At 52.8% G+C, this 26,105-nt stretch overlaps 1 protein-coding gene across 1 annotated transcript in view; it reads right to left on the bottom strand.

Moving 5' to 3' along the window:
- Nucleotides 1-4,914: 4,914 nt before the first annotated feature.
- TTC39A (tetratricopeptide repeat domain 39A) overlaps nucleotides 4,915-26,105 on the bottom strand; it is a 34,476-nt gene continuing 13,285 nt past the window's right edge. Inside the window, exons 9-17 of the mRNA XM_078883920.1 lie at nucleotides 25,763-25,830; nucleotides 25,151-25,210; nucleotides 24,162-24,323; nucleotides 23,076-23,167; nucleotides 22,167-22,290; nucleotides 17,061-17,163; nucleotides 12,352-12,469; nucleotides 11,388-11,513; nucleotides 4,915-6,474 (exon numbers count right to left, since the gene is read on the bottom strand). Coding sequence (XP_078740046.1) covers nucleotides 6,375-6,474; nucleotides 11,388-11,513; nucleotides 12,352-12,469; nucleotides 17,061-17,163; nucleotides 22,167-22,290; nucleotides 23,076-23,167; nucleotides 24,162-24,323; nucleotides 25,151-25,210; nucleotides 25,763-25,830 — 953 coding nt within the window. The 3' untranslated portion in view covers nucleotides 4,915-6,374. The remainder of the gene's footprint in view (nucleotides 6,475-11,387; nucleotides 11,514-12,351; nucleotides 12,470-17,060; nucleotides 17,164-22,166; nucleotides 22,291-23,075; nucleotides 23,168-24,161; nucleotides 24,324-25,150; nucleotides 25,211-25,762; nucleotides 25,831-26,105) is intronic.

The raw sequence follows: 26,105 nt of genomic DNA, 5'->3' as shown, positions 1-26,105 counted from the left end.
CCTCCTTTGCCAGTACCACAATGTGAGAAGAGGTTTTTCCCCTTTTTTCTGGCAACAAAACCGGTTTGTTAAGATGTTAAAACAGCAAACTGAAACTTTTTTAACGAGGAATCTGTCTGCATTAACCACAATGCTTGTAGGTCCGAATGCAAACAAAAAACGAAATAAATTAAATCAAATCTAGATTAGTTCCAAAGAAGTCCAACATAGTCTAGCGGGCGACCCGAGGTAGATTCCTGATCGCGGCCACCAGCAGTGATGATTATCTGAACCGGTTCTGGGCCTCCCCTAGGTCGACCCAGCCTTAAATGAGTACCTCCCCAGAGACCCTGGTAGACAGAGGAGGTATTCTGGCTGAGGAAAAAGCGACAGGCCCACTCTCATCGTCTACAGCATCCCACGTCGGAGAATGAGGAGGCCTTTGCTCGGAGGTCCGGAGAGCCGTGAGGCCCTGCAAGGATGGGTGGTGGTCGCGGGTTGCTGAGGAGATAGAGTCTGCCCTAGTAGCCCGCAAAGCCAAATCACTCTTTAACTCCATCAAAAAAGTAACTTTCAGCACCACGCCTATCACCATTCCTTAAGGGAAATAACGGCGATCCGATCTCAGACACCCCAGGAACTGGCCTGCAGGTTTGCAGATCGTTTCTATGGGGTCCTCCTGGGGGTGAGTAACTCCCTGAGCACGAACAACATCATTAGGCAAGGTGGGCGACGACTGTTGGGGCTGCGATGCCTCAAATATTGGCAGAAGCAGCCTACATGCCCAGCCACCGCATGCCCAAGCAGCTTCACTTTGATTGGATGGTGGCGGGCTATACGGGCATGGCACAGGCTGGAGAAGATATGGCCTGATGGGTGAGGGAGTGGGTGGGTGAGTGGGTGGCATGGGTGAGAGAAGCTATGGACTAATGGGTGAGTGGCACGCGCTAGAGAAGACATGGTCTGATGGGTGAGTGAATGGGTGAGTGGGTGGCAAGGGTTAGAGAATATATGGACTGATGGGTGAGTGATTGGGTGGGTGGGTGACCGAGTGGCACGGGCTGGAGAAGAGATGGACTGATGGGTGAGTGATTGGGTGGATGAGTGGATGAGTGACCGAGTGGCATGGGTTGGAGAAGAGATGGACTGATGGGTGAGTGATTGGGTGGATGAGTGGATGAGTGACCGAGTGGCATGGGTTGGAGAAGAGATGGACTGATGGGTGAGTGATTGGGTGGGTGGATGAGTGACCGAGTGGCACAGGCTGGAGAAGAGATGTACTGATGGGTGAGTGATTGGGTGGGTGAGTGACCGAGTGGCACGGGCTGGAGAAGAGATGGACTGATGGGTAGGTGAGTGATTGGGTGGGTGGATGAGTGACCGAGTGGCACGGGCTGGAGAAGAGATGGACTGATGGGTGAGTGATTGGGTGGGTGGATGAGTGACCGAGTTGCATGGGTTGGAGAAGTGATGGACTGATAAGGTGCAGGAGGATGTGGAACCGCGTGGACTTGCCACAGACATTTAGTAGGGGTTGCGAGCTTCAGCGAGTTACGACCACGTGTAGAATCGTCACACGTTTAGAGGATTTGGCTGCTGCTCTCAATATCCATGCGACGATGATGATGACGATATCAGCCACTTCGCTGAGCTGATATTACTTGTGATAGCCGGGTCGCTTCTGACAAACGGAGTTACACAGAAGCTCAGTGGTATAGCCTTACCTGGTAAGATAAAGAAAAAAGTTGAAAAGTTTCAGCTGACTTAAAACATTCCCACTTAAGTCCAATTTACTTTTATTATTATTATTTTCCAGGGGGTAGACAGAGCCGGAGAGAACACGCAAAGTTTATTGCAAATTTGTATCACCCATCCACCCCCAAAAAAAATATATAAAGGTAATCGCGATAAAATAAGAGCAGCAGCATCAGCAATCATCAACAACAATCATATCACAGAGCGTAGTGTGATACGTTTGGGGTAGAGTGGTAAGGGGAGAGTGGTAGGGGTAGAGTGGTAGGGGTAGAGTGGTAGGGATAGAGTGGTAGGGGTGGAGTGGTAGGGGTGGAGTGGTAGGGGTAGAGTGGGAGGGGTAAAGTGGTAGGGGGAGAATGGTAGGGGTAGAGTGGTAAGGGTAGACTGGTAGGGGTAGAGTGGTAGGGGTAAAGTGGTAGGGGTGGAGTGGTAGGGGTAGAGTGGTAGGGGTAGAGTGGTAGGGGGAGAGTGGTAGGGGTAGAGTGGTAAGGGTAGAGTGGTAGGGGTAGAGTGGTAGGGGTAAAGTGGTAGGGGTGGAGTGGTAGGGGTGGAGTGGTAGGGGTAGAGTGGTAGGGGTGGAGTGGTAGGGGTAGAGTGGTAGGGGTGGAGTGGTAGGGGTAGAGTGATAGGGGTGGAGTGGTAGGGGTAGAGTTGTAGGGGTAGAGTGGTAGGGGTAGAGTGGTAGGGGTAGAGTGGTAGGGGTAGAGTGGCAGGGGTAGAGTGGTAGGTGTAAAGTGGTAGGGGTAGAGTGGTAGGGGTAGAGTGGTAGGGGTAGAGTGGTAGGGGTAGAGTGGTAGGGGTAAAGTGGTAGGGGTAGAGTGGTAGGGGTGGAGTGGTAGAGGTGGAGTGGTAGGGGTGGAGTGGTAGGGGTGGAGTGGTAGGGGTAGAGTGGTAGGGGTAGAGTGGTAGGGGTGGAGTGGTAGGGGTGGAGTGATAGGGGTGGAGTGGTAGGGGTGGAGTGGTAGGGGTAGAGTGGTAGGGGTAAATTGGTAGGGGGAGAGTGGTAGGGGTAGAGTGGTAAGGGTAGAGTGGTAGGGGTAGAGTGGTAGGGGTAAAGTGGTAGGGGTGGAGTGGTAGGGGTGGAGTGGTAGGGGTAGAGTGGTAGGGGTGGAGTGGTAGGGGTGGAGTGGTAGGGGTAGAGTGGTAGGAGTAGAGTGGTAGGGGTGGAGTGGTAGGGGTGGAGTGATAGGGGTGGAGTGGTAGGGGTAGAGTGGTAGGGGTAAATTGGTAGGGGGAGAGTGGTAGGGGTAGAGTGGTAAGGGTAGAGTGGTAGGGGTAGAGTGGTAGGGGTAAAGTGGTAGGGGTGGAGTGGTAGGGGTGGAGTGGTAGGGGTAGAGTGGTAGGGGTAGAGTGGTAGGGGGAGAGTGGTAGGGGTAGAGTGGTAAGGGTAGAGTGGTAGGGGTAGAGTGGTAGGAGTAAAGTGGTAGGGGTGGAGTGGTAGGGGTGGAGTGGTAGGGGTAGAGTGGTAGGGGTGGAGTGGTAGGGGTAGAGTGGTAGGGGTGGAGTGGTAGGGGTAGAGTGATAGGGGTGGAGTGGTAGGGGTAGAGTGGCAGGGGTAGAGTGGTAGGTGTAAAGTGGTAGGGGTAGAGTGGTAGGGGTAGAGTGGTAGGGGTAGAGTGGTAGGGGTAGAGTGGTAGGGGTAAAGTGGTAGGGGTAGAGTGGTAGGGGTGGAGTGGTAGGGGTGGAGTGGTAGGGGTGGAGTGGTAGGGGTAGAGTGGTAGGGGTAGAGTGGTAGGGGTGGAGTGGTAGGGGTGGAGTGATAGGGGTGGAGTGGTAGGTGTAGAGTGGTAGGGGTAGAGTGGCAGGGGTAGAGTGGCAGGGGTAGAGTGGTAGGGGTAGAGTGGTAGGGGTAGAGTGGCAGGGGTAGAGTGGTAGGGGTAGAGTGGTAGGGGGAGAGTGGTAGGGGTGGAGTGGTAGGGGTAAAGTGGTAGGGGTAGAGTGTTAGGGGTAGAGTGGTAGGGGTAGAGTGGTAGGGGTAGAGTGGTAGGGGTAGAGTGGTAGGGGTACAGTGGTAGGGGTAGATTGGTTGGGGTAGAGTGGTAGGAGTAGAGTGGTAGGGGTAGAGTGGTAGGGGTAGAGTGGCAGGGGTAGAGTGGTAGGGGTAGAGTGGTAGGGGGAGAGTGGTAGGGGTGGAGTGGTAGGGGTAAAGTGGTAGGGGTAGAGTGGTAGGGGTAGAGTGGTAGGGGTAGAGTGGTAGGGGTAGAGTGGTAGGGGTACAGTGGTAGGGGTAGATTGGTTGGGGTAGAGTGGTAGGAGTAGAGTGGTTGGGGTCGAGTGGTAGGGGTAGAGTGGTAGGGGTAGAGTGGTAGGGGTAGAGTGTTAGGAGTAGAGTGGTAGGGGTAGAGTGGTAGGGGTAGAGTGGTAGGGGTAGAGTGGTAGGGGTAGAGTGGTCCACCCCTACTACCACTCTACCCCTCTCACCTCCCCGCGTAGCCATTATGAATCCAGGGTAGCTTGACGGGAATAATGATCTCAACCGGTAACCATTAACCGGTAACCCTTAACCGGTAACCCATAACCGGTGACCCATAACCGCTAGGAGCATCTGCAACTTTGCAGGTTGCACGGTTAGAAATTCCACCGTGCAGTGTGGTGAGTGGGTGAGTGATGAGGTGAGTGGGTGATTCGGCGGGTGGGTGAGTGAGTGAATGAGTGAATGGGTGGGTGAGTGGGTGATGGGGTGATGGGGTGAGTGGGTGGGTAGTGGGGTGAGTGGGTCGGTGGTGGGGGAGATGAGTGGGTGGGTGGGTGGGTGGTGGGGTGGGTGGGTGAATGGGTGAGTGATGGGGTGAGTGGGTGGGTTAATGGGTGAGTGATGGGGTGAGTGGGTGGGTGAATGGGTGAATGGGTGGGTGAATGGGTGAATGGGTTGGTGAATGGGTGAATGGGTAGGTGAGTGAATGGGTGGGTGGGTGAATGGGTGGGTGAATGGTTGAATGGGTGGGTGAATGGGTGGGTGAATGGGTGGGTGGGTGGGTGAATGGGTGAATGGGTGGGTGGGTGAATGGGTGGGTGGGTGAATGGGTGAATGGGTGAATGGGTGAATGGGTGGATGGGTGAATGGGTGGGTGGGTGAATGGGTGAATGGGTGGGTGGGTGAATGGGTGGGTGGGTGGGTGGGTGAATGGGTGGGTGGGTGAATGGGTGGGTGGGTGAATGGATGAATGGGTGGGTGAATGGGTGGGTGAATGGGTGGGTGAGTGGGTGAATGGGTTGGTGGGTGAATGGGTGAATAGGTGGGTGGGTGAATAGGTGAATGGGTGGGTGAATGGGTGGGTGAATGGGTGGTTGGGTGGGTGAGTGAATGGGTGGGTGAGTGAGTGAATGGTTGGGTGAGTGAGTGGGTGAGTGGATAACCTTAACCGATAATCTGTTATCAATAACCAATTACCAATACTCCGCCATCGATAACACGTAATCAATGACCGATAATCAATAACCAAAACCAATAACCGATAATAACCGATAATCAATACCGGTCGCATTGTATCTCCACGGTAAACAGTGTCACTGAACCGATATTTCGCGATCACCCCATGTAAACATCACACTTATCGACCCAGCAGTGACACCCCGCGCTACAGACAGAGGGCAGCAATGGCACACAGTGGTAGTGTCACACAGTGGCAGTGGTACAGTGATACAGTGTCGTACAGTGATACAGTGTCACAGTGGTACAGTGTCACAGAGTGGTACAGTGATACAGTGTCACGGTGGTACAGTGTCACAGAGTGGTACAGTGATACAGTGTCACGGTGGTACAGAGGGTAGGAGTGGTACAATGTTACAGTGGTACAGTGTCACAGAGTGGTACAGTGAAACAGAGTGGTACAGTGTCACAGTAGTGCAGTGATACACAACAACTGCCATTCACCACTAAGTGAGAAGTAGCGTTGCCATGGCGCTTGTGCCAGGCTATGTTAACGGGATATAGGGGCAAGTGCTGTTAGCGAGCGGCACCTATGAAGGCCAAAACGGCCACCTTTGTCTCCCTAGTGGTGATATTCACACCCCGCACAAGGTACTCATTTTAGGCTGAGTCGACCTAAAGGAGGCCCAGGACCGGTTCAGATAATCGTCACTGGTGTTGGCCGTGAGCGAGAATCGAACCCCGGTCGCCAGGTTCTTAGCGCAGCGCTGCACCACCGCTTCCCACTGACACACACAAAGTGGCACACAGTGACACACACAGTGACACACAGTGACAGACACAGTGACACACAAAGACAAAGATCCCCCATATAGCCTTAACAGACTGTAGGGGCAAGTGCTGTTAGCGAGCACCTATGAAGGCCGGAACGGTACACGAGGGGGTGGGTAGCCAGCACCACGCACTACCACCTTTGTCTCCCCAATGGCGATGCTTACACACCGCACCAGGTACTCATTTAAGGCCGAGTCGACCTAGGGGAGGCCCAGGACCGGTTCAGATAATCGTCACTGGTGTTAGCCGTGAGCGGGAATCAAACCCGGGTCGCCTGATTCATAGCGCAGCGTAGCGCTAACCACTACACCACCGCTCCCCTGACACACACACACACAGTGACCCCCACAGTGACACAGTGACAAACACACACAGTGACACACACACACTGACACACAGTGACACACACACAGTGACACACACAGTGACACGACTACTACGTCCGATCCCCTTCATCGCGACGCTTCATGGCGTTGAGTGCAGCGTGGATCCGGAAATGCAGCCTTGACTCCAGAGAGTACTTCTTGTAGTTAGTCCTGACACACACAGTGACACACACACAGTGACACACAAAAAAAACAACAGCCATTCGCCACTAAGTGTCGGTGACGTCACCACGACGCTTGTGCCAGGCTATGTGCACGTTGAGGCCACGTGAAGTGTCGAACGCCCGCTGGCATGAGGTCACGGGGCAAACCCAGGTGCCACGGGTCGACTGACTGAGACGACTGGCTGATGCACCACCTGTGCCCCCTACTGTGCCAACTTGCTGTGCTTTAGTCACCCGGCACTCCGCTCGTTGTTGTGAGCGTCGCTCCTCCACCCTCTGTTGTTGTTGGAGGGCGACTGCCTCCAACTGCACAGTAGCACACTTCATGAGCCTCCTCCACAGAGGCCGATCTTGACACCGCTGGTACCAGTCATCAACAAGTCCACTCAACTGCACATCCTCCTGTACCACATCACTCCATCTCTTCTCTATCCTGTGACGCGCCCGTTTAGCCCCCTCGATCCAGCCAAACAAAAGCTGTTTGGGCATGCGGTGGCTGGGCATGCAGGCTACATGACCCAGCCAACGCAGCCTTGCCTGCGGGAGGAGCTCACCGATGGGATTTGTGAGCTCCTCACACAATCCAGCCTGGTTAAACCCAGGATGGATCGTAGGCAGGCCAGCCTAAATGTTTCTAACCGGCGAAGTTCCATTAGGGGGGTCCACGTTTTGCAAGCATAGAGAAGGGAGAGAATGACTGTGGCCGAGAAGACCTGAAGCTTTGTGCGGAGCAACAGATCAGGTAGCTTCCACACAGCGTTATGCAACTGATGAAAATATAATCCCGCTCGAATTATTCGGAGTGAGACCTCTGATGTCAAACCGGAGCCGGTCATGACCACAATACCCAGGTATGGGAAACTCTCCACTCTCTCCAGAACTGCCCTATCACCAATTGGGAGTTGTAGGGGTGGAGTGTCGGATGGTACAAAATACCCAGGCAGGTGCTTAGTTTTGGTGGGGTTGATGGTAAGGCCCCACCTCTTATTGGCAAGCTCCAGGTTCAGCAGCAGCGTCTCCAACTCCTCCTCTGAATGAGCAGCAATTACCAGATCATTGGCATACATAACATGGTTGAGCAATAGGGAGCCATCCCTTGACCGCACCCGGGCATCAATTAGCCTCCCATTGTATCTGTACCAGATGGAAATTCCTCCGGTACAGCTATTGAAGGCTTCACGAACTACCGGTCGAAATAGATATTAAATAATGTGGTAGACATTGGACATCCCTGTCGCACCCCAAGGTGAACAGGAAATGGCTCCGACTCCCGGCCACGTAGTTTAACCCGGCCCGTTCACCATCATGAAGGTCCTTAATGATCGTGAGCAAAGGGTGAGGGACTCCGAAAGCACGAAGAATGACACACGCATACAAAGTGACACACACACAGTGACACACACACAGTGATACACGCACAGTGACACACACACAGTGAGGCACGCAGTGACACACACACACATTGACACACACAGTGATAAAAATACAAAGATCCCCCATATAGCCTTAACAGACTGTTGGGGCAAGTGCTGTTAGTGAGCACCTATGAAGGCCGGAACGGCACACAAGGCGGTGGGTGGCCAGCGCCACTACCGGCAGCCTTTGTCTCCCCAGTCGTGATGTTTACGCACCATACCAGGTACTCATTTGAGGCTGAGTCGACGTAGGGGAGGCCCAGGAATGGTTCAGATAATCATCACTGATGTTGGCCGTGAGCGGGAATCGAATTCGGGCCGCCAGGTTCGTAGTGCAGCTTGCTAACCGCTACACCACCGCTACACTCCTGACACACACATACACAGTGACTACACACAGTGACACAGAGACACACAAAGACAATTACCAAGATCCCGCGTGTAGTCTTAACAGACTGTTGGGGCAAGCGCTGAGTGTTCCAATGATCCTGAGAGCAAAGACATCGGGTGGTAAGGTCGAGGTCCCAAACTAAGTACGATCAAAGAATTCCCAGTGTACTCCCCCCCCATCCTGGCCAGGTGGGGCTGTAGCTTTGTGCGGCAAACTCGCCAAGCAGAAGGCCACTCGGAATTGAAACCTCAACAGCTCCTGTGGTTACCATAGCCGTCCCTAGCTCGCCGAGCCACTTGTTAGATAACCCTGAGCCGAAAGAGTGGGATCCAGAGTGCGCGAGCTGACCTACACTCTAAACAAACTATAGCAGCGTGGGTGGGAGGAAAAGGAAAGTCCTAACGGCGACAGGAGAGGGGGGAGGCGGAAACGGGCGGTGCAAGAATGGCACTGGCAGCCACAGCTTTGAACCTGCATGCAGGTGGCTTGTCCGTATTGGTCGATTGACCGTTGACCAGAGGCAACAACATCCAGCAGCACCCCGACCGACCCTATCAGCTTTTTCTAGGTACAGCAACTGCTCGCTCCTGATGTAAACAGAGGCTCAGATAAGGTGGCCTAAACAAAGCTTGCGCTCAAACTCACCCAGTTGGCTCGAACTCGCGGCCAGCGGAGCCCATCTCTTCATGCGGTTCAGACAGAAACCAAACTTGTCAAAATGCGCACGCCGCAACCTTCGCACGGCGACGATGGAATCGTATGAAAGCGACCGACCACAAAGACGCTGCTCGGTGCTCCTGTGGCAAGGGAGCTCGCCCAACTTGACATCGCAGCACTCAGAGAAGTTCGCTTCGCAGACCAGGGATCCCTCTGAATGAACATGGGGCGGGCTACATCCCCTTGTCCTGGTCAGGGAAAGCCAGTGAGGGGAGACGCCTGTCAGGCGTCGCCCTCACGATGAAGAACACGATGGCTGACAAACTCCTGAGCCCTCCAATTGGCCATCCAGACCGCCCGATGTCTCTACGACTACACATTCAGGGTAACCAATTGGGCCACCATAATCAGTGTTTATGCACCAACCCCACAGGCCACAGGCTGACCAAGACATTAAGGAAGCATTATTTTATCACGACCTCAGAACTCTTCTCCGGTGGGGGGGGGGGTGACCGTAAAAACAAGCTTATTGAGATGGGCGACGTCAACGAAAGAGTCGGTCAGAACCGTGACCTCTGCAGGGGAGCCCTCGTAAAGCATGGGATTAGCAAGTGTAGCGACAATGGTCGTACGCTACTGGAGTTATGTGCAGAACACAACCTCTGCATATAAAACGGAAGCTATAACACCGTGTGGAGACACCCGCGTGCTCCAAGCACTGGCCTCGACTGGATTGCATCCTTGTACCCCAACAGGGGACATACTACACGCACACACTTAAGTGTCGGCTACTATGACAGACACACAGATTGGTCGGGGGCAAAAGTCACCCTCAGGATCAAACCAATACCCGAGAAGACTCGCTTTCCACCATTCGCTCGGCCCTCACGGTTGCCTCCACTCTGACCGGTTCCTTCCCATGCCTCCCCCAGCCCCTGGTCCTCTTCCTCCTACGCACCCTAATTCCTTACCCGGCTCCGCGTCATACTTTCTATGTGCACCTAACCACATCTCTCACCCCAGACTTCCGCTGTTCTCCTCCATCAGCTCAACTATCCGGCCACCAAACACTCTGCCCCTACCACCCTTCAACTACCCTCATCCATGCCCATTTTTACCACTTCACGCACGTGCCCCATACCCCACTGCCTCTCATCCACGTTGCAAACATCGACACCCTCACTCACCATCACACTCCACCTTATTCTGCCTTACCTACCCCAGCAAGATGTGCTCCATTCCCAGCCCCTGTCCCTCCATACATTCCTTCACCTCCCTCACTGGCCGCCTTCGGCTTGAATTTTAAAGTGCCCTGGAGAGGATGCAAAAGAAATCCGAAAACTAATCAAATAGAATCGGTCTTCACCCCAAGAAGCTCCAAGTAGAAAAGACTCCCCCTGTTAAGGGACAAATTCTAGAAGAAGCTCAAGACTGGGCTCAGTGAGCATCAAGACACCGGGCACGGATGCAGACCCTGAACAGCGGTGGAAAGATCTCAAAACGGCACCCCACGATGCAGCTGGTGAGGTGGTTGGCTTCCCAAACAAGGAAACACAAAGATTTGTTCGATGAGCACAATCCGGAAATCGAATCGCCTCTCCCGGATTTAAATGGTCCACCGTCATTCCAGATTACTCACCCGTCCCAATGACCAAGCCGGCAAAAATCTCCATACAGCGCTGCGTGCAAAACCTTGCCAACGAAGCTGAGAGTCACTCAAAAAACGAACCGGTTGACAGACCGCGCCGAAAGGACGCAGCTGTATGCAGACACAGGGAACACAAGAGCATTCTATATAAGCCCTATGCTCAGCGTGTGGATCCTCGCACCAGACAAGGCTCCTCGGACAAGGCCCCCACTCAGGCCCCGACTGGTCAGGAGTTCAAATTGCACCGCCTACCACAAAATATGCAAGTCAAGGATCGGTCTGCACAGCCACCAGCGCTGCCTGTCGCCAACTAACTTCATGGGCCACATTCCTCCCTGATCTTTGCAAGCGAAGAACCAGACGATGACAACGAGTGGGTGAAAGAATGAGGGGTGGGTGAGTGGGTGGGTGAATGGGTGCGAGGGTGAGTGAGTGTGTGGGTGAGTGGGTGAAAGAATGAGTGGGTGGGTGACTGGATGAGTGGGTGGGTGAGTGGGTAAAAGAATGAGTGGGTGCGTGAATGGGTGCGTGGGTGAGTGAGTGTGGGTGAGTGGATGAAAGAATGAGTGGGTGGGTGAGTGGGTGGGTGATTCGGTGAGTGAGTGTGTGGGTGAGTGGGTGAGTGAGTGGGTGAGTGGGTGGGTTAGTGAGTGAGTGGGTGAGTGGGTGGGTGAGTGGGTGAGAGTGTGGATGAGTGAGTGGGTAAATGAGTGAGTGGTGAGCAAATAGGTGAGTGGGTGGTGAGAGCATGGTGGTGAGCAAAGTAGTGAGCGAGGGGCCCAGCTCACCTGGCGTTCTCCAGGAGTCTGCGAGCCTCCGATCTCCGCTCATCACCGCCGTGCTCCATGAGGAGGAATCCCAACTCAAACATTGCATTAGGTGCCAAATATTGATCATGGCGCAGGCGCTTCTCCCTGGCACACAGGGTACAGGTGGGCAACAGTGTTAGTTTATGGAGAGCAGTGTTAGTCTATGGGCAGTCTTAGTCTATGGGTAGTGTTGAGTCTATGGGGGGCAGTGTTAGTCTATAGGCAGTGTTGAGTCTATGGGCAGTCTTAGTCAACGGGTAGCAGTGTTAGCCTATGAGAAGCAGTGTTAGTCAATGGGTAGCAGTGTTAGTCTATGGGTAGCAGTTTTAGCCTATGGGAAGCAATGTTAGTCAATGGGTAGCAGTGTTGAATCTATGGTCCGTGTTATTATATGGGTAGTGTTAGTCTATGGATAGTGTTAGTCTATGAGCAGCGTTAGTCTATGGGCAGTGTTGAGTCTATGGACAGTATTGAGTCTATGGGGCAGTGTTGAGTCTATGGACAATGTTGAGTCTATGGGGTAATGTTGAGTCTATGGGCAGTGTTGAGTCTATGGGCAGTGTTGAGTCTATGGGCAGTGTTGAGTCTATGGGCAGTGTTGAGTCTATGGGCAGTGTTGAGTCTATGGGCAGTGTTGAGTCTATGGGGTAATGTTGAGTCTATGGGCAGTGTTGAGTCTATGAGCAGTGTTGAGTCTATGGAAAGTGTTGAGTCTATGGGGTAATGTTGAGTCTATGGGCAGAGTTGAGTCTATGGGCAGTGTTGAGTCTATGGGCAGTGCTGAGTCTATGGGCAGTGTTGAGTCTATGGGCAGTGTTGAGTCTATGGGCAGTGTTGAGTCTACGGTGGTGTGTGTGGTGGTAGTAGTGGTAATAGTGGTAGTTATGGTAGTTTTGGTTGTGGTAGTTATGCTAGTTAAAATATTGCGGTCGTGGTTGCTTACTGAGCGTGGATTTGTGTGAACGCCTCCTCGGCCTCGGAAAGTCGTCCGAGATGTTTCAGGCACACCCCCTTGAGCAGGAGTAGCAAACAGGTGTCGTCCACTGCATATTCACCGCCTCCTGCACAACCACAATCAGAACTACAACCACCACAACCACCACAACCAACACTACTAATAACCACCACAACCACCACTATTAATACAACTACTACCACCACAACCACCACTACTAATACAACTACTACCTACCATTACAACCACCACTACTAATACCACTACAACCATCACAACCACCACAACCACCACTACTAATACAACTGGAGGGGTGATTGTCACTCACCATTTAGCAGGCCTGTAGTTCCATTTATTGCCAATAGGGGGCAGAGGCATTACCTCGCCAGGGCAAATGTCCATGGGCCAGAAAGAGGCCTGGGACACATTCCCAAGGCCCCCGGTGGGGGGGGGGGTAACCGGGGGAATGGCGTCACCTTCCAGGATGGCCCAGAGTGCTCCAGAAGGAGGGTGTGGCTAGGGCGGAGCAAGCCACGAACGAGTATATAAGCCAGAGCACTCAGAGCTCTGGCTCGGTTATCTACACGCTGAAGACTGAAGACTGGGCTGGAGAATAGGACCCTGGACCCCAAGCTCCGCTGTCCTTCTAAGGGACGGAGCTCAGTGAGGTCGGTGGTCAGGACCCACGGGCCAGGAGGTTAGGGTCAGTTAGCCTCCCCTAGGTCCCAGCCAGAGGACGATAGGGAACGGGTTACCAGTGTTAGGTCCCGTATAGTTCGGAGGCCATAGCTCCCTAGGTATCGGGTGAAGGGACCGATATACCCTTAGTGATAGGGACCGTGTAGTAAAGACAATAAACAACGTGTTGCCTCATAAGAAGTGTATTCGTCAGTATTTACAACACTACTACTACCACTACAACCACCACTACTAATACAACTACTACCACTACAACTACCACTACTAATACTACTACCACCACTACTAATACAACTACAAACACCACAACCACCACAACTAATACAACTACTACCACTACAACCACCACTACTAATACAACTACAACCACTACAACCACAACTACTAATAACCACCACAACCACCACTACTAATACAACTACAAACACAACAACCACCACAACTAATACAACTAAAAACACCACAACCACCACTACTAATACTACTACTACCACTACAACCACCACTACTAATACAACTACAAACACCACAACCACCACTACTTATAACCACCATAACCACCACTATAAATAACAACTACTACCACCACAACCACCACAACAACAACAACAAAACTACCACTATCGCTACAACCACAACCACTACCACTACTACCACAACCATTACAACCACTAAAACCACCACAACCACAATAACCACAACCACTACTACCACAACCACAATAACCACCACTGAGAGGGTGAGTGATTGGTGAGTGGGTGAGTGAGTGGTGGGTAATTGAGAGGGTGAGTGATTGGTAAGTGGGTGAGTGAGTGGGTGGCTGAGTTGATGGGTGTCTGGTGTGTGAGTAAGTGGGTGCGTGAGTGGTGAGTGAGTGGTGGGTAATTGAGAGGGTGAATGATTGGTGAGTGGGTGAGTGAGTGGGTGGCTGAGTTGATGGGTGTCTGGGTGTGCGAGTGAGTGGGTGGGTGAGTGGTGAGTGAGTGGTGGGTAATTGAGAGGGTGAGTGATTGGTGAGTGGGTGAGTGAGTGGGTGGCTGAGTTGATGGGTGTCTAGGTGTGTGAGTGAGTGGGTGGGTGAGTGGTGAGTGAGTGGTGGGTAATTGAGAGGATGAGTGATTGGTGAGTGGGTGAGTGAGTGGGTGGCTGAGTTGATGGGTGTCTCGGTGTGTGAGTGAGTTGGTGGGTGAGTGGTGGGTAATTGAGAGGGTGAGCGATTGGTGAGTGAGTGGGTAGCTGTGTTGGTGGTGTCTGGGTGTGCGAGTGAGTGGGTGGGGGAGTGGTGAGTGAGTGGTGGGTAATTGAGAGGGTGAGTGATTGGTGAGTGGGTGAGTGAGTGAGTGGCTGAGTTGATGGGTGTCTAGGTGTGCGAGTGAGTGGGTGGGTGAGTGGTGGGTAATTGAGAGGATGAGTGATTGGTGAGAGGATGAGTGATTGGTGAGTGGGTGAGTTAGTAGGTGGCTGAGTTGATGGGTGTCGAGGTGTGCGAGTGAGTGGGTGGGTGAGTGGTGGATAATTGAGAGGGTGAGTGAGTGGGTGGGTGAGTTGATCAGTGTCTGAGTGTGTGAGTGAGTGGGTGGTGAGAAAAAGGTGATTTGATCTTTTAACCCTAAGAACTAGTTTTCAGGTTTGCTGAGCATTTATGTGAGGTCGTGGGGAAGGGGAAATCCCTCAACCTAGAAAACATCATGGGGCAAAGTAGTGATGACACTACTGGGGCTGCCGTGCCTCAAATATTGAGTGGCTGGCTGAAGTGCCATCTGTTGAGGAAGTACAGAAGGCAATCCCGAGAATGAGAACTGGAAAAGCACCGGGCAGAGATGATCTCCCAGGCGAAATGCTTAGGGAGGGTGCATCTGCACGCAGACTGCCCTATATGACATCATAACACCTGTCTGGACCACTGGACGGGTTCCGCAGGATTGGAAGGATGCCCTGGTGGTCCCCATCTTTAAGAAGGGGGACCGCACAGGCTGTAACAACTACAGAGGCACCTCACTCCAGTGTGCCGGGAAAGATCCTGGCATGGATTATTCAACATCACCTTGCTAGGCATGCTGAGGCGAGGCTTGTGGAGCAACACTGTGGTTTAAAACCACAGCGGTGAGGCACAGATGCCATATTCTCTGTCAGTCTGCTACAGCAGAGGTATAGTGAATTCAAACAAGACTTACATCTCTGCTTTATTGACCTGGTCCAGGCCTATTAAACCATCAATAGGCCTGGGCTCTGGTTTGTTCTTCGTGCTTTTGGAGTCCCTGACCCTCTGCTCACAATCATTAAGGGCCTTCATGATGGTGGGCAGGAGTCTGAGCCATTCCCTGTTCAAATTGGGGTGCGACAGGGATGTCTCCTGGCTTCTACATTATTGTACATCTTTTTCAACCACGTACTTCGTGAAGCCTTCAATAGCTGTACTGGAGGAATCTCCATCTGGTACAGATACAATGCGAGGCTGATCGATGCTTGGGTGCAGTCAAGGGATGGCTCCCTATTGGTAAACGATGTTACGTATGCCGATGATCTGGTAATTGCTGCTCAATCAGAGGAGGAGTTGGAGGCACTGCTGCAGAATCTAGAGTGTGCCACTAAGATGTGGGGCCTTACCATCAGCCCCTCCAAAAAATAAGCACCTGCCTGGGTATTTTGTGCCATCAAACACTCCACCCCCACAACTTCCAATTGGTGATGGAGCAGTTGTGGAGAAAGTGGAGAGTTTCTCATATCTGGGCAGTGTGCTTATGATCAGCTCCGGTTTGACATCAGAAGACTCACTTCGAATCAGTCGAGCAGCATTATCTTCACATAGAATGTGTAACGATGTGTGGAAGCTACCTGGTCTGTCGCTCCGCACGAAGCTTCAGGTCTTCTCTGCCATGGTCATGCCCTCCCTTCTCTACACTTGCAAAACGTGGGCCCCCCTAAAGGAACATCTTTACTGGTTAGAAACATTTAGGCTGGCCTGCCTACGATCCATCCTAGGTTTAACCAGGCTGGATTGTGTGAGTAGCTCACAAATCCTCTAAAGATCTGGGAAAAGTCCCATCGCTGAGTTCTTCAGGCAGGCAAGGCTGCGTTGGCTGGGTCATGTAGCTCGCATGCCCAGCCACTTTATGGCCAAACAGCTTTTGCTCAGCTAGACAAACGGGCTAAATGGGCACTACATGGGCTAAAGTGATGGAGTGATGTGTTACAAGAGGATGTGGAGCTGAATGGACTTGATGATGGCTGGTACCAGCGATGTCAAGATCAGCCTCTATGGAGGAGGCTTGTGACGTACGCTACTGGGCAGTTAGAGGTATTCAACCTCTAGTCACAACGGAGGGCAGAAGAGCGACGCTCACAACAATGAGAGGAGCGCTGGGCAGATAAAACACAGCAAGTTGGCACAGTGAGGGGCACAGGTGGTGCATCGACCAGTCATCTCAGTCGACCCGTGGCACCTGGGTCTGCCCCGTGACCTCCTGCCAGCGGGCGTTCAACACTTCACATGGCCTCAACGTGTACCTAGCCTGGCACAAGCGCTGTGGTAATGTCACTGCCATTCATTGGTGAATGGCGGTTTCTGTTGAGTAGGTGAGTGGTTGAGTGAGTGGGTGAGTAGGTGGTTGAGTGAGTGGATGAGTGTGTGAGAGTAAGTGAGTTGGTGGGTGAGTGAATGAGTGGCTGGGTGTGTGAAAGGGTGGGTGAGTGAGTGAGTGGGTGAGTGAGTGAGTGGGTGGTTGGGTGAGTGGGTGGGTGGATAGGTGAATGGTGAGTGAGTGGGTAGGTGAGTGAGTGAGTTGGTGAGTGAATGGGTCAGTGAGTGAGTGGGTAAGTGGGTGGGTAAGTGAGTGGGTGGGTGAGTGAGTGGAAGGGTGGGTCAGTGAGTGGGTGGGTCAGTGAGTGAGTGAATGGGTGAGTGGGGGAGTGAGTGAGTGAGTGGGTGAGTGGGTGAGTGAGTGATTGAGTGGGTGAGTGAATGAGTAGGTGGGTGGGTGGGTAAGTGGTGAACTGACCGGTGAGCGACTCCTCTGTGTCCGTGATGAGGGTGAGCATACTGGTGGTGAGCGCTGGCTCCCGACCCACGATCGTGAAGCCGTTCCACATGTACATCATCTCCTGTGGGCACAGTGGTGGTGAGGACATGCCTCACCAGGTGAGCTCGAGCCCTGGGGTGAGCCCCAGGATGAGCCCCAGGGTGAGAGGGTGTTTAGGTGAGTGGGTGAGTGGGTGAGGGTGAGTGTGAGTGAGTGATGAGTGAGTGGCGAGCGAGTGGGTGAGTGAGCGGTGAGTGAGTGGTGAGTGAGTGGTGAGTGAGTGTGTGGTGAGTGAGTAGGTGAGTGAGAAAGTGGTGAGTGAGTGGTGAGTGAGTTGTGCGTGAGAGTGAGTAGGTGAGTGGGTGAGGGTGATTGGGTGAGAGTGAGTAGGTGAGTGGGTGAAGGTGAGTGTGAGTAGGTGAGTGGGAGTGGGTGAGAGTGGGTGAGGCTGTGAGTGGGTGAGTGAGTGATGAGTGACTTGTGAGTGATGAGTGAGTGGTGAGTGCGTGGTGAGTGAGTGGTAAGTGTGTGGTGAGTAAGTGAGTGGGTGAGTGAGTGATGAGTAAGTGAGTGGTGAGTGATGAGTAAGTGGTGAGTGGTGAATGAGTGGTGAGTCATTGAGTGACTGGTGAGTGAGCGAGTGAGTGAGTTGTGAGTGTGTGAGTAAGTGGGTGAGTGAGTGTGTAAGTGAGTGTGTGAGTAAGCATGTGAGTGAGCGTGTGAGTGAGTGAGTGGTGAGTGAGTGAGTTGTGAGTGTGTGAGTAAGTGGGTGAGTGAGTGTGTAAGTGAGTGTGTGAGTAAGCATGTGAGTGAGCGTGTGAGTGAGTGAGTGAGTGGTGAGTGAGTGAGTTGTGAGTGTGTGAGTCCAGTAAAAACAACCCCCTACCTCCTCGTTGGTGCCAGCCGGCAATGCTGGGGTGAGCAGTACCATGGGGGGGGCGGCCAATTTAGATTGGCCATTCCCCTCACTGCGTTTGTCATCACCACAGCGGCCAAATGGCGGCCCTGGACGGATACAAGGGGCTGGTAACTCCTCCACCTTCAATTAATTACCACAAAACCTAGTGCAAAGTATCTCATTAAGCTTGTCCCGGAGGCCCCGGGGGGACAGGCATCTATGACATCTCGTGGCCAACCCCCATTTGGCGGAGCCAGGAGATTGTCCCGGAGGCCCCGGGGGGACAGGCGTCTATGACATCTCGTGGCCAAACCCCATTTGGCGGAGCCAGGAGATTGAATCTTTACCCTCGGGGCTCCTCCAGAAACAACAAAAAATCACTGCTGGTGTTCACGTGGAATGTTCGAACGCTCACTGCGGAGGAGAGGCTGCCACTCCTCTGTCGGGAGCTGGACCAGTACCGCCTGGATCTCTGTGGTATTCAAAAGGTCCGGTGGACCGGCTCTGGCTCCTGCCACCATGAGGGGTGGACAGTCCTCTACTCCGGGCAGGAGACTGCCAAACATCAGGGAGTGGCTCTTCTTTTGAACAAAAGAATGAAGGGGGTGTGGGAGCGTGTCAGAGAGGTGTGGGAAGCTGTAAGCCCCAGGCTACTTTGGGCTCGCCTTCCCATCAACCAGAGGTGAGGAGTGGTGGTTGTGGTTACTTATGCCTCCACCGAAGACAAACATCCATGGAGGGATGCAGGCAAGGCCGATGAGTCAGATGCCTTTTATGACCTCCTGTCACTGGTGTTAGCTAAAGTGGCCCCTCGGGATAGAGTCATCTTGTTGGGCGACTTCAATGCCCGAGTTGCTCATGATGCTGGCACCTGGTCTGGAGTGGTTGAAAGGCATGGGCCAGATCAGCTCAATAACAATGGTAGGAGGCTGTTCGACTTTTGTGCAGCCCATGGGCTTGTAATTACCAACACGCTGTTCTGGCATCGGCGCATCCACACAACATCATGGATGCATGCCGGGTCCAAGCAAGAACATCTGCTGGACTACAGTGACAGAACAGTGGATGCGGGCCCATGGCTTTAACACCAGGACCTACCATGGAGCTGATCTGCCCACTGACCATGGACTTGTCATCTGTAAGATGCGCCTGCCATTATTCCACTCTGGTGGTGGGTATACACCCAGGACCCCATTCAAACACATAGTGCCTGGTCTCAGCTAGCTGATGAAAGTTGGAAGCGAGAATTTCATCATCGCTTGCAGCTGGGGTTGGCATCATCCCCCTCTCCTCCTGAAATCAAGGGGAAATGGGCGAGGTTTAGGACTGTGGCTCATGCAGTTGCAATGGCTGCTTTGGGTACGTGGTCCAGACCTACCCAGAGACCCTGGCTGACAGAAGAGGTGTTCGGGCTGGCTGAGAAAAGTGACAGGCCCACTCATCGTCTACAGCATCCCACGTCAGAGAATGAGGAGGCTTACCGCAGCCTAAGCTCGGAGGTTCAGAGAGCCGTGAGGGGCTGCAATGATGGGTGGTGGTCGCGGGTTGCTGAGGATATGGAGTCTGCCTTTATGGCCCGCGATCACAAATCACTCTTTAACTCTCTCCATCAAAAAAGTTACTTGCAGCGATACACATATTACCATCATTAGGGGAAAGAACGGTGATCCAATCTCCGACCTGAAGGCGATCCAATGCCTGAGACCAGGAAAGGCTCCAGGCAGAGATGATCTCCCAAGCGAAATGCTGAGGGAGGGTGGCGTTTGTGCACATACTGCCCTACATGACATCATAGCAACTATATTTGATGCTTTCATGACTGCAGGAATCCATACTCTTTGGTTCATTCGGTAAAGTCACGTGGGTATAAAATAAAATAAATACCTACGTGACTTTACCAAAAGAACGAAAGAGTATCATAACAACTGTCTGGACCACTGGACAGGTTCTGCAGGATTGGAAGGATGCCCTGGTTGTCCCCCTCTTCAAGAAGGGGGACCGCACATACTGTAACAACTACAGAGGCATCTCACTCCTCAGTGTGCCGGGAAAGGTCCTGGCAAGGATTATTCAACATCGCCTTGCCAGGCACACTGAGCAGAGGCTTGTGGAGCCCAAATGCGGTTTCAGGAAAGGGCAGTCCTGCACAGATGCAATATTTTATGTCCGTCTGCTACAGCAGAGGTATAGGGAATTCCAACAAGACCGGCATATCTGCTTTATTGACCTGGTCAAGGACTATTATACCATCAGTAGGCCTGGGCTCGGGGTAGTTCTTCATGCTTTCGGAGTCCCTGACCCTTTGCTCACGATCATTAAGGACCTTCATGATGATGAGCGGGCCCGGGTAAAACGACGTGGCCGAGAGACGGAACCATTCCCTGTTCACCTTGGGGTGTGACAGGGATATCCTCTGGCTCCCACATTATTTCACATCTATTTCGATCACGTAGTTCGAGAAGCTTTCATGGCTGTACTGGAGGAATCTCCATCTGGTAAAGATACAATGGGAGGCTGATCGATGCCCGGGTGCGGTCAAGGGATGGCTCCCTATTGGTCAACCATGTTACGTATGCCGATGATCTGGTAATTGCTGCTCACTCAGAGGAGGAGTTGGAGGCGCTGCTGCTGAACCTGGAGCTTGCCACTAAGGACCCACGCCTTACCATTAGCCACACCAAAACTAAGCACCTGCCTGGGTATTTTGTACCATTGGACACTCCACCCCCACAACTCCCAATTGGTGATGGGGCAGTTGTGGAGAGGGTGGAGAGTTTCCCATACCTGGGCAGTGTGCTCATGGCCGGCTCCGGTTTGACAGCAGAGGTCTCACTCCGAATCAGTCGAGCGGCATAAACTTTTCATCGGTTGCATAACACTGTGTGGAAGCTACCTGGTCTGTCGCTCTGCAAGAAGCTTCAGGTCTTCTCGGCCACGGTCATTCCCTCCTTTCTCTACACTTGTGCAAACCTGGACCCCCCTAATGGACCATCTTCGCTGGTTAGAAACATTTAGGCTGGCCTGCCTATGATCCATCCTGGGTTTAACCAGGCTGGATTGTGTGAGGAGCTCACAAATCCTTGAAAGATCTGGACAAAGTCCCATCGGTGAGCTCCTGTGGCAGGCAAGGCTGCATTGGCTGGGTCATGTCGCCCGCATGCCCAGCCACCGCATGCCTAAACAGGCTTTTTTTCGGCCGGATAGAGGGGGCTAAACGAGCGCGGCATGGGCTAGAGGGAGATGGAGTGGTGTGGTACAGGAGGATGTGGAGCTGAGTGGACTTGCTGATGACTGGTACCAGCGGTGTCAAGATCGGGCTCTCTGTGGAGGAGGCCCGTGAAGGACGCTACTGGGCATCTTGTTGCAGTTGCCCTCTAACAACAACGGAGGGCGGGGGAGCGATGCTCACAACAATGAGGGGAGCGCTTGGTGGCTAAAGCACAACAAGTTGGCCCAGTAGGGGGCACAGGTGGTGCATCAGCCAGTCATCTCAGTCAGTCGACCCGGGGCACCTGGGTCTGCCCGGGGACCTCCTACCAGCGGGCGTTTGACACTTCACGTGGCCTCAACGTGCACATAGCCTGGTACAAGCGTCGTGGTGACGTTACCGCCAGTTTGTGGTGATTGCCGGTTGTTGTTGTTGTTAGTGGGTTAGTGAGCATGTGGGTGAGTGAGCGAGTGGGTGAGTGAGCGTGTGAGTGAGTGAACGTGTGAGTGGATCAGTGAGTGGGTGAGTGAGCGAATGGGTAAGTGAGTGAGTGGTGAGTGAGTGGTGAGTGTGTGAGTGAGCGTGTGAGTGGGCGTGTGAGTGGGTGAGTGAGCGTGTGAGTGGGTGAGTGAGCATGTGAGTGTATGAGTGAGAATTTGGGTGGGTGAACGTGTGAGTGAGTGGGTGAGTGAGTGAGTGCGTGAGTGAGTGGGCATGTGAGTGAGCGTGTGAGTGGGTGAGTGAGCGTAAGAGTTAGTGAACGTGTGAGTGGCTGAGTGAGCATTTGGGTGGATGAGTGAGCATTTGGGTGGGTGAGTGAGCATTTGGGTGGGTGAGTGAGCGTGTGAGTGAGTGAACGTGTGAGTGGGTGAGTGAGCATTTGGGTGGGTGAGTGAGCATGTGGGTGAGTGAGCGTGTGAGTGAGTGAGTGAGCGTGTGCATGGGTGAGTGAGCGTGTGCGTGAGTGAGTACTCCTCACCAGAGCGGGTAGCACCAGCCGGTTTGTACTCCGAGTGCCATGGTAGCGTCGTGCCTTCCGCACTGCAAACTTTTCCGTGGGCAGAGACTTCCCAGCCAGCTTCTGCCTCAACGTGGACACCTGCCTACAAGCACAACCACCACAACCACCACTTCAACTACCACCACTACAACTACCATAACTACCACTACAACTACCAAAGCTACCACTATAACCACTACAACTACCACAACTACCACAACCACCACTACAACTACCACAACCACCACTACAACTACCACAACTACCACTACAACTACCACAACCACCACTACAACTACCAAAACTACTACTTCAACTACCACCACAACCACCACAACTACCACTACAACTACCACAACTACCACAACTACCACTACAACCACCACTACAACCACTACAACTACCACTACAACCACCACAACAACCACTACCACTACCACAACTATAACCACCACAACTACCACTACAACTACTAACTATTATTATAGCTATTACAACTATCACAACCACCACTATAACTAACATAACTACCACTATAATTAGCATAACTACCACTATAACTACCATAACTACCACTATAACTACCACAAGTACCATAATAACTACCACTACAACTACCACTATAACTACCATAACTACCACTATACCACCATACCTACCACCACAACTACTACACCCACCACTACTACAACCATTATAAAAACAAACATTACAATCACTACAACCACAACCGCTGCAACCACAACAACAACCACCACAACAACAACCACAATCACTAACCCCATGACCCCATGACCCTCTGACCCACGCATGACCCCACATAGCCCCCGTGACGCCACATGACTCCGCGTGACCTCGCGTGACCTCGCGTGACCCTGCGTCACCCACCGGTATAAGTCCTCCTCACTCTCCCTCACCATCCGCTTCTCCGCTGGTGAGGCCATGGTGAGGAACGCAGCCTTCATGTACACGTACGTGGCCTGGGGGTGAGGGGTGGGTGTTGTGGGTGAGGGGTGGGTGAGGGGGTGAGAGGGTGACTCGGTGAGTGACCGAGTGTGAGGTGATCGAGTAACTGAGCGAGCGACTGACTGACTGAGTGGGTGAGTGAGTGAGTCAGTGAGCGAGTGAGTCAGTGAGCGAGTGAGTGACTGAGCAAGTGAGTGACTCAGTGAGTGAGTGACTGAGCAAGTGATGGACTGAGCGAGTGATTGACTGAGCGAGTGATTGACTGAGTGAGTGAGTGACTGAGTGAGTGAGTGACTGAGCGAGTGAATGATTGAGCGAGCGAGTGATTGACTGAGTGGGTGAGTGAGTGAGTGAGTGAGTGAGTGAGCGAGCGACTGACTGACTGGGTGAGTGAGTGAGTGAGTGACTGAGTGAGCGAGCGAGTGACTGAGCGAGCGACTGACCGACTGAGTGGGTTAGTGACTGAGTGCGTGAGTAACTGGGCGAGCGAGTGAGTGACTGAGCGAGTGAGTGACTGAGTGGGTGAGTGACTGACTGAGCGAGTGATTGACTAAGCGAGTGAGTGACTAAGCAAGTGAGTGACTGAACGAGCGAGTGACTGAGCGAGTGAGTGAGTGAGTGAGTGAGTGAGTGAGTGAGTGAGTGAGTGAGTGAGTGAGTGAGTGAGTGACTGAGCAAGCGAGTGAGTGACTGAGCGAGTGATTGACTGAGAGAGTGAGTGACTGAGCGAGCGAGTGAGTGACTGAGCGAGCGAGTGACTGAGCGAGCGAGTGGGTGACTGAGCGAGTGATTGACTGAGCGAGTGAGCGAGTGACTGAGCGAGCGAGCGAGTGACTGAGCGAGCGAGCGAGTGACTGAGCGAGCGAGTGAGTGGGTGAGTGAGTGAGTGTGTGAGCGAGTGAATGAGTGACTGAGCGAGTGATTGACTGAGCGAGCGAGTGACTGAGTGAGCGAGTGACTGAGCGAGTGGGAAAGCTGGTTAGCGGGGTGAGCGGGGTGAGTGCTCACCCTGGACCAGTTGTTCTGCTGTGCCAGGAGATCTGCGTAGTGGAAGGCTTCAAGCCACTGCATGCGGAAGGTGAGGCACCACATGAGCTCCCAGTAGCACATGTGGTGGAACTGGGGCCACAGAGACTGGGAGCTCACACACTCCTGGAGCTTCATCATGGCCTAGTGGGCATGGCGGGGAGGGTGAGACACAGCATGGACTCAGTACTCACAGACTCAGCACTTCACCATAGACTCAGCACTGCCCATAGACTCAACACTGCCCATAGACTCAACACTGCCCATAGCCTCAACACTGCCCATAGACTCAGCACTGCACCATAGACTCAACACTGCCCATAGACTCAACACTACACCATAGACTCAACACTGCCCGTAGACTCAACACTACACCATAGACTCAACACTGCCCGTAGACTCAACACTGCTCATAGACTCAACACTGCACCATAGACTCAACACTGCCCTTAGACTCAACACTACACCATAGACTCAACACTGCCCTTAGACTCAACACTACACCATAGACTCAACACTGCCCATAGACTCAACACTGCCCATAGACTCAACACTACACCATAGACTCAACACTGCCCATAGACTCAGCACTGCACCATAGACTCAACACTGCCCATAGATTCAACACTGCCCATAGACTCAACACTGCCCATAGACTCAGCACTGCACCATAGACTCAACACTGCCCATAGACTCAACACTGCCTATAGACTCAGCACTGCCCATAGACGATAGTGCGGGCAGAGATAGTGGGGGAGATAGTGGGGGGAGGGCGGAGATAGTGGGGGGGGGCTTTGTGGGGGGAGGGGTAGATAGTGGGGAGGGCTAGTGGGGGGAGATAGTGGGGGGGGCTAGTGGGAGGAGGGGGAGATAATTGGGGGAGGGGGAGATAGTGGGGGGAGGGGAGATAGTGGGGGGGGGCTAGTGGGGGGAGGGGGGGTAGTGGGGGGAGGGGAGATAGTGGGGGGAACCTCTGGGATGTTCCCTTTGATCTCTTCAATTCTTCCAGCAAAGAACAGGAAAATAGCTCCCTGCAGGCAACATCACCATCACTAACATCAACATCACTAACATCACCATCACTAACATCACCATCACTCACATCACCATCACTAACATCAACATCACCATCACTAACATCACCATCACTAACATCACCATCACTCACATCACCATCACTAACATCAACATCACCATCACTAACATCACCATCACTAACATCAACATCACCATCACTAACATCACCATCACTCACATCACCATCACTAACATCAACATCACTAACATCAACATCACTAACATCAACATCACCACCACTAACATCACCATCACTAACATCACCATCACTAACATCACCATCAGTCACATCACCACCACTAACATCACCATCACTAACATCACCACCACTAACATCACCATCACTAACATCACCATCACTAACATCAACATCACCACCATCAACATCACCACTATCAACACCATCAACATCACCCCCATCAACATCACCCCCATCAACATCACCACCATCACCACTTCAGTGTTAAGTGGTCGGTGATGTTGGTGCCAGGCTAAGTGCACCTCACATTAGGGTATCTCTGTAGGTAGGGCCTCAGAATCTCCTCTGCTTCTGTGACATCTCCTTCCCCGGTGCCTGGGCAGAGACAAAGGCAAAAGTAGAGATCATCCAGACAGCCTCTAGCCAGCTCTCCCCTAGGTCCACTCAGCCTGAGATTATTTTACTGACTGAGAGGCCCACAGACTCATCACACAGAGACCCATAGCCTCACTACACAGAGACCATAGACTCGTCACACAGAGACCCATAGACTCACCACACAGAGACCCACAGACTCACCACACAGAGACCATAGACTCATCACACAGAGACCCATAGACTCACCACACAGAGACCCACAGACTCACCAC

The sequence above is a fragment of the Lampetra fluviatilis genome, chromosome 74 (assembly GCF_964198595.1).
Source record: "Lampetra fluviatilis chromosome 74, kcLamFluv1.1, whole genome shotgun sequence".
NCBI classification, from domain to species: Eukaryota; Metazoa; Chordata; class Hyperoartia; order Petromyzontiformes; family Petromyzontidae; genus Lampetra; species Lampetra fluviatilis.
The sequence above is the reverse complement of the archived record's forward strand: the minus strand, read 5'-3'. Positions and strand labels throughout refer to the sequence as shown.